General features: G+C 39.9%; 2 protein-coding genes across 8 annotated transcripts in view; both read right to left on the bottom strand.

The window, feature by feature from the left end:
• Positions 1 to 8,344, bottom strand: part of gapvd1 (GTPase activating protein and VPS9 domains 1) — a 34,485-nt gene extending 26,141 nt beyond the window's left edge. For all 7 annotated transcript variants that reach the window (XM_016678268.1, XM_016678275.1, XM_016678272.1 and 4 more), the window contains exons 1-2: positions 8,182 to 8,344; positions 4 to 222 (exon numbers count right to left, since the gene is read on the bottom strand). In XM_016678268.1, coding sequence (XP_016533754.1) covers positions 4 to 188 — 185 coding nt within the window. In that variant the 5' untranslated portion in view covers positions 189 to 222; positions 8,182 to 8,344. The remainder of the gene's footprint in view (positions 1 to 3; positions 223 to 8,181) is intronic.
• A 1,842-nt stretch (positions 8,345 to 10,186) lies between these two features.
• unm_hu7912 (un-named hu7912) overlaps positions 10,187 to 15,254 on the bottom strand; it is an 8,189-nt gene continuing 3,121 nt past the window's right edge. The window contains exon 2 of the mRNA XM_007564946.2: positions 10,187 to 14,724. Coding sequence (XP_007565008.1) covers positions 11,472 to 14,672 — 3,201 coding nt within the window. The 5' untranslated portion in view covers positions 14,673 to 14,724 and the 3' untranslated portion in view covers positions 10,187 to 11,471. The remainder of the gene's footprint in view (positions 14,725 to 15,254) is intronic.

Below are 15,254 nucleotides of genomic sequence, written 5' to 3'. Positions count from 1 at the left end.
GACCTGGTGAGAATGAGCCGATCGAGGTTGATCCTCTGCTGCTTGGCGATCCAGGCCGCTCGGTACAGCCTCTCGGCCGTCTTCAGCACATCGCTGTTGAGCCTCTGGATCAGCTGCTTCTCCGATGCCACATACAGCCTCTCCTGCTTTAGGTGGTGGGCCAGAGTGTGGATGTCTGGCTTCACCATCTTCACGGGCTCACGCAGACCGAGAACAAAATGGCTGCAGAACAAATGGAGACAAAAATCAGAAAATGAGACAAAGTCAAAAGCTCAACAAAAAAAAAACAATAAAATCTTTCAATCAAAACGTCTCATAGACACAAGTGACGGGAAATAAAAATCCTGTTAACCAGGTGGCATTAAACAGTTGCATAGCGCCTTTTAATGAAGCTTAGACGAGGTTTTTTTGAAGTCTGGGGAAACGGACCACAGTGATATCATCAGGGTTATCGCTGCTTGGGTTTCAGTTCCATTATTCTCCAAAAAAGGAAGTCAGCATTTATGGTTGAATGGATCGCACCATAAACTCCTCCAGTCACTTCACTGGAGAACTCTCAGAGCCGTGGGCTTAAATTATTTAATGAAAACATAAAAAGATCACACTTTTCGCTCATCTAATGAGATATCTATTCAATTCAATTAAAAAACAACTTTAATCGCCCCAAAGGGAAATTAAATGCTTCCACAACTGCAGGGTTTCACCTAGAACAGGGCAGTCATCCAGAGGCCTATTGTATTATTATTCTAAGGCTTTATTGGCTCTAGTGGCCATTATTTGAGAGTGGTTTGACAGGAAAGTAGGTCATGAGAGAGGGGGAAGACATCGGGTCACCAGGCCCGATTCTGGCCACCAAGACTCGCCCTCATGGCCGAAATTGGCCTCCATGGAGATGGTCGAGGCCATGGTCATGGAGACCTTGGCCATGGACGCCTCGATTAAGGCCTCCTTACATGGGCTGTGCTGTTTTTTAACGAGTTGTAAACACTGAAGGCTGGGGGCAGGAAGAATCTTCTGTAGCGGTCTGGATTACAGCGGCTCTGACAAAGGCTCTGACTGAAGATACTCTGTTGTTGTATGGCTGATTAAGAGGAGCTCAGTATTGTTCTTCATCTTATGAAGTATCCCAAATTGCACGACCATCTCCAGAGGTTTCACAACATTTTTCTTTAACAGCTTGTTTATTTTATTTATTTTTATTGAGGATAGTTTTTCTTAAGAATCTCCTAAAAAACTAAATAATGTATGAAGAACTTGTATTCAACTGGACTTGGAAAAGGTTGTGTTTTCTCCCAAGTATTGGGTGACCATTAGTTTGAGCGATGACGGCCCCATCATGCGAGGAAAACCATCATTTGCATTCTGTATTCTTTTCACGAAGGGCCCAATGACAACAAAAGAAAGCTCTAAAGCTCCAGCAGACATCACATGGCCAAAAAAAATGCAAATCACTCTTTTGCATACCCACGGCCTTAATATGAAATCCAAGCTGAGTGCATGAAATCTGAATGATTTCTCAGTGAATCCTTCCCTCAAAGGCCTCTTTATAGTCGGCTGTTTACAGTGAAAACAGAGATTAAAGTGTGGAATTGGGGCTCCGGGCAGAGAATAGGACTGGGAGCAGAGAAAACTGCCTGGGAGTGGGAATGACTGTGAGGCAGTATCAACCCACACAATCTAACAGACAGCCACAGTGTTTTTGTTGATGTGCTTGACAAATTAAATTGGTTATGTGTCTTTTTAAGACAAAAGATAAGCTCTACAGTTAATTACTGTATCAAATCATAAAGAAAAAGGCCTTTGAAATACCAGTTGATAAGCAAGAAAGGAAAGCTGCAGACAAATAATGCTCATAAAAAAATATAAAAAAAAAAAACACTCTAGGATAGTAATTGCAAAAAAACAAATGTGCCAAACTATTAAAATGGTCAAATGATTTGGGACTCTCGTGTCAAGAAGCTTTTCCTGATTCAGATTAATGAAGAAATAATGCATCAAGATGGTATTGTAGAGGTTGGAGGGCAGCTGAATGTGTTAAGTTGCTCTTTTTTTGTTGTCCTGTTCTGTCACAAAAACATACTGTAAATGGAAATGGTAATATTTAAGACAGGAATCTACCAACTCTACAGGGGAAACGCAAACTGACTGTGGTAAATGTCAACATGGCATCATAAACACAGTTTCATACTGTGTTTACTTTTTCAGAGCAAGCCAACTTGTTCCCGGCACATTTCCAAACCTCCGTCATCATCCAAGACGGCATCATCAGGACTTCAGTCAAGTCCTGAAGAGCCACATTCCTTCAACTTTCAGATGCTTTCCCTGGTTGCTGGCTCATGTTGGGAAAACCCGGGTTCAATGTGAACAGTAATCATTCAGTATTGATTATTGATATGTGATACAATTATTGGACAAATTGTATTTTTGAGAATTAATTTTATCCTCATAATCATAATTTTATCATCAAAAAACTAAAATTCTCTCAGTCAATCCGTGTGTCATAATTTTCTTCCTGTGTCTACAAAACTCATCGGTTTTGTTGAACAAAAAACAAACTGATAATTACTTTGGTAATTACTTTTGGACCAAAGAAGGAATGATCAAGAGTCAGCACACAGCCTCAGCCATTATAGCTGGAAACTGCTGATGAGGATTCAGGTCTCAAATGGACTCAGACCTGAACCGTCAGAGACATATAAAGACAATTACAAAGTCAGCCTTCTATCAGCTGAAGAACATTTCTATGATTTTCCACGTTACTGCAATGCACTACACAATTAAATTGTAATTTGGGTCGGTCTGGTGATATAGATAAAAAAAACACACTGTTTTCCTCAGGAATAATCCCACTCACAATTTGTCAATTTGAAGCTCTTAAAAAAAACAATCCACCATTTATGGAAACATGGATTTCTAAACATATTCCCATCAGTTTGCTTTATTATTACTGTATTATTATTAGAAATAGTAGCAATATGTTTCATAAGTTCACTTTTTCCACCAACACATTTAGAGTATCTTCTATATTACGTCTTATTTGTCAGGGAGAAATAGCAGTATTTCATCCTGAACACAAAATGCACACAGGTATGTCATTTAAAATGTAGTTTGCTTTTTACATTGCTCTCTTATTGTGAACCTAATCTTTGAGCAAATTGGGAATACAATGACAAAATGCATTGTGCAAACCTAACATTTTCACAAAGTGTTAGCAAAATTTACAATTGCAGAACATTACTTACCTTCCCGTTTATCTTAAAAGAATGTAGTAATTCCACTATTTTGCCACCCTTACAGGAAGCTGCATTGAATGCTCATGGAGTGAATTGCTGTTTAGAAAGCAGTCTCCTAAATTGTTTCCATAACAACATCAGTGAAATAGTTCTGTGTAATCCACTTGAAGAAAGACTATTTTTAATCCAGTAACCAGATTAATGTAACTGGCAACCATATTACCACCAACTGCTGAACTCTTCCCCTCAAAAACCCACCAGGCTCAAGCTTATGACTCACTTTCACATGCACAATCATATTCTTAACAAGGAGCATTCTTCACACAGAAGTGAAAAAGGCAGTCAGGATACTAAGTGGCTAGCAGGAAGGAGGACCGCTGTCACTGGGCTGTGCGCCATCAGCTCTGTTAAAATCCACAGTTTAGAGCTAACTGGTGAGTCAGTCAGGGAGAGCACTGGGGAACTCGGAAGCAGAAGAGAAACCCAGTAACACACTATGTGGATAATCTGCAACTCTTAAGAGTCCTGAATGAGGATGCTAATCTTAGTACAGGAGGCGACAGCCACTAAATATTCCTAACATGAATCACAACAGGGCCAGTTGTTGAGCAGTCATTTGTTATTCTAACAAGGTAGCGAGAAATAACAGGTGATGCAAAAACAAGGCGAGGAGGCAGGAATTTTGCATGCCAGAGCGATCAGGTATGGAACACTGGCCAGTCCTCCTGGTACATGATCCCACACGCTTTCAGGCAGCCCAACCAAAAGTACAAAGCGTTTCTGACAGCTATTAAAAGAATTTCACTTTCCACAAAAGGCATTCGTGACTCTGAGCAAACATCCTCTTCACACTTCCTTTTCTGAAAATTTCTTACACTGCTTAGCAAGTGAATAGTACAACTGAAGCCCATGTAGTTCATCAAAACCAACCCTTTCCTCCTTCTGAGAAATATTTCTGGAAAACTTAATAAATTCCAGCTTGGAGTGCTTGGACAGATTTTCAGGGACAACCAGCTGGGTGAGGAGTATAAAAAAAAAAAAAGACTCAATCATTTTACCTGAAGAACCTTGGTCTCACACGCCAGCCTCCACCCCTCACCCTGCTTTCTATAACGTTTCGGAGACCACAAATTGAAAGGAGGACCTGAACGTGTGTATTTGTATTACCTAAATCCAGAACTTTAAGTTTGACATGGTAGACAATTATGCTAAAAACACTGAGGTACTTCAGATGACGGTTGCAGAGTAGCTGTGGAATGTGCTGTCAGCACTCAGACTGCAACTGCATCAACTTCTGTGTTATGGTTAGCAACAATGTTTATATGTGGTTAAACAATAGCTTAACATTAATGTCTACGGGACAGGTCAACTGAACTTTAATGAATAATGCGCATCAGTTCTTACACTACACATTACAAAAGGGGAACAAATAATGTAACTCATATCGTCAAAGTATCTTCAAAGAGTTGTTGTGGATGGTGATGCTGTGGGCAGAAAGGATGTCCAGTAGCAGTCAGTGTTGCAACAAATCTGAAATATGTTTCGAAAACTAGGCAGAGAGACGAAATCCTTTCCTATTATCATCAACAGAAGAAATGGTTTGAACTTCTCCTTTTGTCTCTGCTCTTTGGTCCTGCTCTGCATCCATGATGCCTCCGTTTCAACGCCTCTGGTATTTTGGGTCATAGTTCAAGTATTATTGAGCGTTTTAAATGATAATCAGCTGCTCCCAGTTGTAAAAACAACATCTTGCTGCCTCGACTACGCATCATAACTGTCCGAAAGTAAAAAGGTAAAGCAATAATCCATCCAGTTGCACAACATCCAAAACCAGAGGGGACAATTGTCCAAACATGCAATGCCTCACCCACAAAAAAAAAAAGAACAAAAAGAACAAATCATAACTTACGCACAATTGCCACCATGAGTGACGCAATTCTAAAACTAATGTAAATAATTGTGCATCAACATGAATGTACAATGAAGCCATTTAAGGATACAGAAGACTACTTTCTGCAAAACTAATTATTGTTCATTCATAATAATACTACTTTACTGTTGAAAATGTCCTGCAAGCTCCAGCGTTTTCGCACTAAATGAATCAAACATGTACAACAACCTTTCTAGTTCAAAACTCATTTTCAAAAAACGGGGGCGGGGAGGGGGAGCACATTAAGGAGACCGTTACACCCGGACAATCAGTTCCAGGACACACAGTACGCACACTTCAGATCTCAAGTTTTTCCAACAGTGATCAGAACAGCAGGATCATGTTTCATCTTACGGCAAAGAATACCATTAATAAAACAGGCTTTTAGACGTCCGGATACTGAGGTTTCTATTCAGTGAAGGCACAATAAAAGAGGTGTATTAGTTCATCCACAAATGTAAGATCGCCATTATCCATCATTAAGAATAAAGTGGGTTGGTATTTTTAAAGCTGAACAGCAGCTAAGAGCGCTAAGTGCTACGAGCCACACAGCGTCGGTTCTGATCAGCAGAACTGCAGCAATGGGCTTGAAACATGTTAAATTGTACCTGCAATACAGTTATAGTGATCAGAGTCATCAATGTGCTTCAGGTGGTACTAAATAGAAGAAAATTAAACAACTAACATGTAAGCTTGCTAGATGACTATGAAGAAGTGCTTTATGCCATGATAGTTTCATCAACAAAATAACAGACTGACAATTTGCCACTGATTAGGGTTGAGTTCTCAACCAAAGCTTTAAATGTTCTGTGTAGCTCAGTGGCTAAAGCTAATCATGGGGCAGAAGAGCACTGTGACAGAGGTCAAAGTTAATGAAAGGGAACCGAGTTAAATATCATGTTAAAATGTTATTCCCTCATCAAAAACACACCTGGTGTGTTGCTTTGATTTCTTTCACACATGTGTGAGAAATCCTTTGATCTCCCATGGCAACCACTCATGGGTACCTAAAAGCATGCTCTCACAAATTGCCACCTATTTCCTCAAAGCTCCTCCTTGGAGCTGCAGCTCCCACTGAGCTTCCACAAACCAAAGAATAGTTAGAAACAACATAATGGAGGAGCACTGTTAAGAGTAGGAGCTTCTTAAAGAAACAGAGGCCAACTTAAAGACAAACTGTGAAGTGAAATTTCAGCAGTTTTATAACAACTGAGGGTAACGTAGTTACTTGACTGTGCCAAAACTGACACTATGTGCCAGAAAAATATGCAATGCTGCCCCTTTAAAATATGTCCCTCAGTTATTGGTGCACGCTTTGTAAACAGACCGTTGTGCAACAGGTGCATGTTCTGGTCAGAAGTCCCTTAATTCACAAATAAAGCTCAAACATGGCCTTTTTAATCATACAACAGAAAAAAATTATAAAGTAGCCAGCATATTTCAAAGTTAAAGGTGGAGTTTATGACTGATGGTTAAAGGTGGAGTTTATGACTGATGATGATTTTTTGCTAATTCTACTTACTATTTAGAACTATAATAAACAGTTCAAACTAGTTCTTTCTGGCCTTACAGTCATGATGAGCAGCCATTAATTAAGTGGATCTGAAGCAGAGGCGATTTCAAAGCATCTGTCAGAGAATGTGGTTGTAGTAAAGCAACCACATTAGTTTTGGATCAGCATGGGCATCACAATAAAAAAATATGCATAGAAAGATTGTTTAGGAAAGCTGAAACATTCGGTTTAGAACGCCAAACTCAGATCTTCTGGGAATTTTACTATCAATCAATAATTAATACTACGCACATCTGGAATCGGATAACTATTACAATAGGGTCAATGAAAAATTACGATTCAGCAGAAGGAAAGGAACTTTAAGGTCTGAGTCAGAATGAATGCAAGCAAAATGTGTTAGTAAGCCGGAATATCTTTCATAACTGAATAAACTTGTAAGCAGGATGTGTAATCACATGGGCCTTATTCAATCTAAGTCATGATGTTTGTCACTAAATATAAAAACTGACAATTTCCGAGTAATGTGATTAAATCAGCAGGACAGTTGAAGTAAAAGCTTGTTGACTAAGCTTCACATGAAGTCGATCAGAATGTAGTAATCTCTAAAGTTCATATTAAACAAAGTACTAAAGTACACACAATTTAGAAGATGCAGTGTAGTTTCTAGAACGTCACTTATTAACGTTGCTATGACGTTTCCATTATTTTTCAGCAAGTAATGAGTTGATAACATTCTCCTTTAGTGGAATACAACAGGAAAGCAATTGTCTCATTAATCACCCTACTTATTGTTGTCATTACAGTATCTTGGGGAAAAATGAGGACATGATTATGTTCGTCTCCTCCTTAATCTCCAGTTGCTACAAACAGCTGCCAGTAATATTTGGTGTTTAAACATTTTATCGTGTCAAATGACAGCATGCTGTTCAACTACTACACCAGGCCTAACTCGTTTCAGCGTCCCATCATCTATTGTGCAGCTTGGTATTTTAGCTCGGACATTCCTCTCACGGGCTGGAAGGGGACACATTTTGTTAAACTGCCAACTGTTTTAAGGCATAAAACTCAAAGTCTTACCGTTAAAAGATGAAGAAGAAAACCTCCTGCTAAGCAAGGCAGTCAATAAATCCCTATAGCTTTTATTAACGTCAAGTAAGGTTTTATATCGCCAGCTAAGGTGGCTTGTCCAGGGCTCTTTCTCTGTGTAAAGTACCATTGAACGACCAGTTTGACGGATAAACCCAACGGACAACGGAAAAAAATGAAGGCAATCAAAGAAACCAAAGTGGAACAAACGGACGAGTAAACGACAAAGTGTGTGTTTGCACTGATTTGGAGGAGGGGCGCAGAATGCAACCTGGTGAGCAGGCTAACATTAACGTTAGCAATTCTAGCAACGAAAGCTAAGGATAAGCTAGCAGACTTAGCTTAGCCTTCGACTATGAGGTCCACAGAGACCAGACGTTGTTCAAAATACTTGGCGTGACGAAGGTCGTGCTACTTACCAAGTGTAACTGGCCTCTGCAGGTTATTCTCCGAGTCTCTAAACACGGCTAGTCATTAGACTTGTCAGATCAGAAGAACTGTTTGTTGGCGGTTAGCGGTTTAACACTGGCTGCAGCTAAACAGTACTGTCATTTGCTGTCATCACGAGGAGACATGCGCAGACGGGGAGTTGTTGCTGTTAAAGGGAGCTTCCCACTTTAAAATAAACAGGTATGTACTGTGCATCTTACAAAGTGAGCAGACATGCACACCATTCACCAGTGCTTTGGGAAATTATCCATATGTTTAAAATTACCTACGGTATATTATTATTTTTTTTTTATTCCAAAGGGAAAATAAATGTTGTGTGTACTCATCATCCAAGTATCTTCAGAGTTGTGAATGGTCTTGCTCTGGGCAGGAGGGCTCTCCAGTAGCAGTCCATCTAGCAACAACTCTTAGGCCTCTTACTGAAGACTGTTGATGCATGGTAGTCTCATGACTGTCATGACATGGTAACAGCTCAACATTCAGGGACAGAGGCGATATTTCACAGTGGCATGTCCTGGATAACACTACCATATGTTGTTAGCATGCACTGCTGATCCACCTCATTTACCTTTGCCGCTTTCTGCTCTGTTGTCCTGCTATGCACCCATGAAGCCTCCGTTTCAACTTCTCTAGGATTTGGGGGTCATAGTTCAGATACTACTTGAGTTTTGGGGATCCCAATCAGCCGTTCCCAGTTGTGGGGGGAGGAGAGAAAAGGTTATGCAACATAACAACAGTCAGTAAGTAAAAAAAGAAAGAGCCCAAAACCTTCCAGCTTCATAGCATCCAAAGCCATAGGGAGTAATTGTCAAAAAAGCAATGCTTCAACCAAAAAAAGATGAACAAAAGATGCGTCTGCAAAAAGAACATATCAGAACTAATGTAGCAGAGCTATTCTAACATGCTGCCAGGACGAGCTGCTCAAGTCTAAGATGTTTTTTGATCTTCCATTTTTTCACAAAAATAATTTCTGTCTACGGAACTACTTCTCTGGTACCATTCTCAAACCAAATTTATTTCTATAGTTTTATGTATTTTTTATCGCATGATAGCACTGACAGCATTGTAGTGTGGATTTATCTTGTCAAGTCCCTTTCTTAATTTCACATCATTTAGGCAGTATGTTTGTTTTCTATAAAGAAGAGTCAGAATCACTTTTATTGGTAAAACAGACAGGAGCGAATAACAAGTGCTGCTGACTACTTTATTGGCTCTGAAATCAATCATAACATTGATCTGGGAATAAGACTGACATAACCATGTTCAGTTTCCATTTTGAAAAACCAGTGGGACATGCCCTCTGTTGTAATTTGTAACAAGCTAACTAGTATTAACATGAAAAATAATACCTACATTTTTTTTTTTTTTTTTGCAATTTATTTATTCAAACATGAAAGGAACTCAGAGTTCACGAGTAGAGGTTGTTAAATATGGAGTTTTGGGCCTCCATAAGTTCATGCAGGTTGTCGAAAATATTAGTGGAAGTAGTAAGTGTTTTCCTCCACTTGGTTGTGCTCTAACAACAGAAATGCCACAGAGCCCTGGCATTTCTTGCTGCTGTTCTTCTTTGCAGCAAGAACAGCAAAGATTTGATGCTCACTCACATTTTGTGGAAAAACATTGTTTAAACAAGTCACTATGCTGATAACTGGAACTAAATCCTCCCGAAAAAGCTATTAAAAATAAAGTTTGGATGAAAGCTACTTAGCTAAAATGTTAACAATCCCCAAACTTACTTTATCTGCCTGATAATGCTATACTAACACGTATCTCATATTCTATTGAAAGACTTAAATTACTAACAACATTGGATTCAGTATGTATAAAATATTTAATTTAAGTTTCCTTAAAAATACTTGTTCAAGTTTGTCACTTGTTCTGGCAGCTGAAATCTCGGTTGAGCACTAAAAGAGGTGCTGTTGCTAAATGGAACTCCGTTAAATCTAAACTAAGTTAAAATATTTCACACTTGGCCACTTGTTAAAATCCATTTATTATATATTTATACAGAGGTTAGAAACATCACAAAATAGAAACTTGAAGAGAGCTCTTGCACAAAGATATATAATCCAGTAAAAGAGCAACCTTAGCTTAGTGAACAAGGGCAATTAAAGCAGGCTAAGTTCAGTGCTGGAGCTTTGTTAGGAACACTATCATTTTAGGACTCATGTCTTAGTGCAAACAACTCTTAATTTAAAGGAATTATTCTGTTTTTATAGTAAAATAGGATTTTACAAATCAAGGTTGCTCTTTCATTGCATATGGTTAAATTCAGAATGTGTGGTGGTAATAGTTTCTATGAGGTCTCTAGGTCAAGATATTCAAATGATCCAATATCCAGTAAATACGGTGTGATATACCTCTTGCATTTTTAAGCAGCAGCTGTTGTCAACATAATAAATTCACTTATAAGCAAAAGCAATTAAAAATACTTAAATATAAATAACATGCTTTGAGCAAAATAGTTATCTATGTACAGTTCTAGTTAAACAACCTATATCTAAAGCTCTTAATACTTTAGAAATACCTATCCCATACATTGCTCTGTGTCAAATGCATTTGTTTGTTCTTAACTGAAGGCCACTTTCATACTATGCAATGTTTTACAAGAATGACATCAAGCATTAGTATTAAATGAGATAAGCTCCAACTAAAATGCTTAGTCAGACTGGCAAAAAAAAAAAAAATAGATGGTTCGATTGTACTTCTTTGTCTATGAAACATCATTGAATAAAGTGTTGCTAAATAATATCCACATAACCATACCAAGGAAATACTTGAATACAAACAGTTGTAATATTACAACCACTGCAACATGGCCTTTAAATTTCTGATATAACATTTGATAGTGAAAATAAAATTACCATTGCAATATGGTTTGGGCTGGCTTTACTACAACATGGAGTGAATGGAAGTGCACTCCCTGAATAATATGTGCTTGATATATTTGTCTTCCTACACTTTAAAACACCTGAATAACTGGGTTTAAGCCTAGTCTACATGCAGGCTATAAGTTCTTCTGAGTGCATCATGATCGAAACAAGCCAACACAGGTAAACCTTGAAAAGTGCATTTTGTTTTGTCTTTGAATTGGGGGAGAGTTTGGGAACAGACAAAACTAAGAAAGGGTGAGAAAATGAGTAAGTTAAGTCACATATTTATACATGTACAATTGTTCAATTTTCCAAACCACCATATGAATTAACAGTAAATACAATTAGTGCTGCTGACATCATTATTGTTACTATTAAGTGCTATGCTATATAATATCATCTAAAAGATGAGGAGTACCCAACCAGTCAAGTGTTCTTGGCTCAGATGCCGCCATGATCATGCACATGAACTGCTTCCCTGTTCTCTTGTCTATTGGGTAAATTGTTGTGGGAGTGAACCTTTTGTTACTCTCCACAAACTCGCACAGCTGATTATAGATTTTGGGGTACTCATGACGGAGGAAGACTCCCCTGGTCCTGAGTTCACGCTGGATGTTGACGAAGCACACCTCCCTCGCTTTCCTTCCCTCCTCCCCTTCTTTGTCAATGTCGGGTGTGCCTGGGGGTGGTGTGAGAATGAGAGTTTCCATTTCATCGTCCTTCTTGAGCACTTTTTTGTCTGGACTCGAGGAGGCCAAGGACACCTTTGCATATTTTCTAACTGTTGGTGCTGGGACCCTTGGTGAAGGTCTGTTAGGCACTAGTTCACCAACAGCTACTGATACATTCAGAAGGAAACATTCATTGGGGTCATATTCATTGCCTGCCTGCTGCAATTCCTTGCAATATTCTCCAAGGTTGTCCTTAAATCCATCCAGCTCTCTAAGAGACAAATATGTAGGAGACATGAGGAGGCTTTCCAGTCCAACTTGCAAGAAGTTCTCTGCAGTCTCTGGATTTGCAAAACCCAAAAAGAGAACCCCTCTCCCTCTGGAGAGGTAGCCCGCTTTAGCGATGCGTGAGAAGGCCTTGTGGATTTCTGAATTCTCTCTGCAGAACTTAAGGGTATGCCGACACACACTGCTGACACGACCATAGAGGCATGTCTCTTTATGGATCTCCCAGTCATCCCTGCGACAATTTCTTGAGCAGTAAAAGGTATAGCAACTGTGACAGGACTTGTAGTACAAGCAAGCATTGAACATGCTCTCAATCCGATTGCACTTCTTATTAGCACATGCCATGGTGTCATCTTCATCTGTGCTGTGGTCTGGAGAACATTCTTCTGCGCTCCTTTGGAAAGCATCACATCCACTATCAGGATCTTTCAATGTGTCTGGGCTGGATTTAGATGATGGAAGCTGTGTGCTGAGGCATTCTAAGTTTTCGAGTCCCGGGGATTCTGTGTTTTTGTCGTCTTCAGTGATCAGTTGTTTTAACTGGTCTAAAAGATTTTCACTGGATTTTTTGCTCGTTGGGGGTTTGTAGTCAACCACCAAATCAGCTAAGAGTTCATCCAGTTGTTCCAAACTCTGCTGGAGGGAGAAGTTATTATGTTTCCTTTCTTTGGTGACCTCTGTCGTGTTGGATTGCTTCTTTTCGTTAAGTAGCCTCTGAGTTGATGCATTATCAACATCAGAAGTATCCCAGCTGACAGAATGGACATCGCGACGCCTGGCATTTCCTGCACATAGGTCATTGTCTGTTATGGTGATCTCTGGAGTAACAAACCAGTTTCCACTCTTAGAATTTCTCCATGGTTTGTTTGAATTCCTCTCTAAAGAGTTCTCTGATAAAGATAGAGCAGCATAGCGCCTTGGTGAACTTGAAAGGTTAAGTATGACCGGCTTAGCTGTAACATCAGAGGAAATCCCTTGCCTTGCTTGGTGAAACAGATTCTCATAGCTACGTCCACGCGGCACAGTTTGCTCTCGTTCATTCCGTGGATAGATGATGTTGTCCCAAGACTTAGAGTGGTTTTTAACATCTGCTCCAAGTCGACTGGCCTCTGTGTAGCTGTTAGTAAACCACGGAGGAATGCTGAGGTCTTGTCTCACTCTTGGTGGTGTGTTCTGCGATGAGTGGCTCGAGAAACCAGAAATACTAGAGCGATACCAGTCATCTGAAAAGGCCTGAGACATTCGAGGGCGTCGATAACCCTCTGTGTTGTATAGCCTTGGGGGGAAGTACTGCTCTTCAGGAGAGGAGAACGGTTTAGAATAAAATGACCTTGAGCTACTCATATTGTATGGAGTGAACCGACCGTCTTCTCCATAGTAAGCTCTAGAAAGTGGAGTTTGAGAAAAATATGAGCCTCTCTCACTTGTGGAGTAAGGTCTGTTATATACAGAGTGAGCTGCCTCTCTGTTGGTAAGGTGGTCGGTATAGTATGACCTCACAGGAAGTGTGTGCACCCATCGAGTCCTCGGATCATACTGACTTGGGGTTGTACTGCCAAAACTGGTTAGGCTGGACCGATCATCCTGGAAATATGTCCTAGCATAGGGGTGAAGTGGATACCGGACAGCATCCTCTGTATAGAAAAACTTTGTTGGTATGTTAGGATTAGAATAGGCTCTGTGTTCTTGGCTCAGATATGGTGTTGTTGGTGACGGCATCCGGTGTGTGTCTAGATGCTGGTAGGAGATAGGAGACATGCTGGTGGTATAGAGATATCCTTGTCTAAAATCTCCACTATAGCATTCACTTGGAGTTGGTGTTGGAGAAGAGGCAATGTGCCGTGGGACATATAAACCAGACCTGCTACTGGCCTGCGAGTACCTTTGCCAAAGATGTTCACCATGTGCGTTGGGAATCTGCCTTGATGTGTGCTCCAGTACAGCAGCATCTGGTTTGATGTCCACACGGCACCTGACATGCGGGCTTACAGTTGGTTTTTCAGTTTTATCCTGCTCAAAACAGTCTGAGACATAGAGGGGGGTGTGGGGCTGTAGTTTAATAGGATGCACCTCATTCAAGAAAGGCCTGCTAGTGGATTCCCGTTGGGTTTCAGCAGTCCTCATGGAATCTGAAACAGCCTGAGATCCGTCCCTCTCATTCCTGGCTTGTGGTGGAGATACAGAGATGGGGACAGGGGTGAGGGTAGCTTTTAGTCTAGGGGCACTTTTAGACCTTGACCTCTTTTTGGACTCTGACCACGTAAGATAACTTGTTTTGTCTTCGGTAGCTTGCTGCTGGAACTGCTTGGTATTAAAAAGGTCAGGAGATGAAAATCGAAGATGGCCTGGCTGATCAAGTCCATTCCAGAGATCTTTGTTTAATGGCTGATTTTCAGGCCTGTTGTAGTGTTGCTCCATTGAGGAGGAGAAGGACTGTGGGTCATCCAGGGATTCAATAAAGTCGAAACTACGGCAGTGTCTTTTATTAATTATCTCCGATTTATCGAGCATTTTCAAGTCACATTGCTTTGAGGAATAGAGAGAAACGGAGTGACCAGTAATGTCGCCTAGTGTGATGTCCCTGTACAGATTTGACGCCAGTATATCAGGGGGATGCGTTCTGGTCATCTTGAAGAAACTTCACGGCTCTCCTGTCAGTTCCATTTAGGATCAAGACCGCCTAAGGAAGAGACAGAGCGACAAAAGAAATGCATTTTTCATCATATTTCTATTTTTCCTAGAAGCCACACACAGATATGTAATGGAAACCCAGTGCTTTAAGTAAGTATTACTCAGGGACAACTGATACCAGCCTCTAAGTAAATAGTTAGATACTCTGTTACTCTGTATGGTTGCCATGGCAAGAATCATACCGCATCACAGTATGTAAACAAAGTAGTAATCATTTTCCTCTTTTAAGGCTTGTGTTAACAGTTAACATAAAAGAGTAATCAAGGCATATACTTTTTTTAGACAAGAAACATTTCTAAAATAGCATATTTTAGAAAGAAAATCATTCTTTCGTAACTAAGTTAAAGAAAGAAAGGGAAAAAATATGTACACATGCCAGTACACACAACAAATTGGCATTTATGTACAATTTGATCCAAAAATAGTTTTTATTGATACTGCTAAGATGTATTGTTGCCAAAAACAGCAAAAGAACTTCAGCTTAGGTTCAATTCATGATTAATATATATATATATATAT

The sequence above is a fragment of the Poecilia formosa genome, unplaced genomic scaffold (genome assembly GCF_000485575.1).
Source record: "Poecilia formosa unplaced genomic scaffold, Poecilia_formosa-5.1.2 Scaffold5, whole genome shotgun sequence".
Taxonomy (NCBI): Eukaryota; Metazoa; Chordata; class Actinopteri; order Cyprinodontiformes; family Poeciliidae; genus Poecilia; species Poecilia formosa.
The sequence above is the reverse complement of the archived record's forward strand: the minus strand, read 5'-3'. Positions and strand labels throughout refer to the sequence as shown.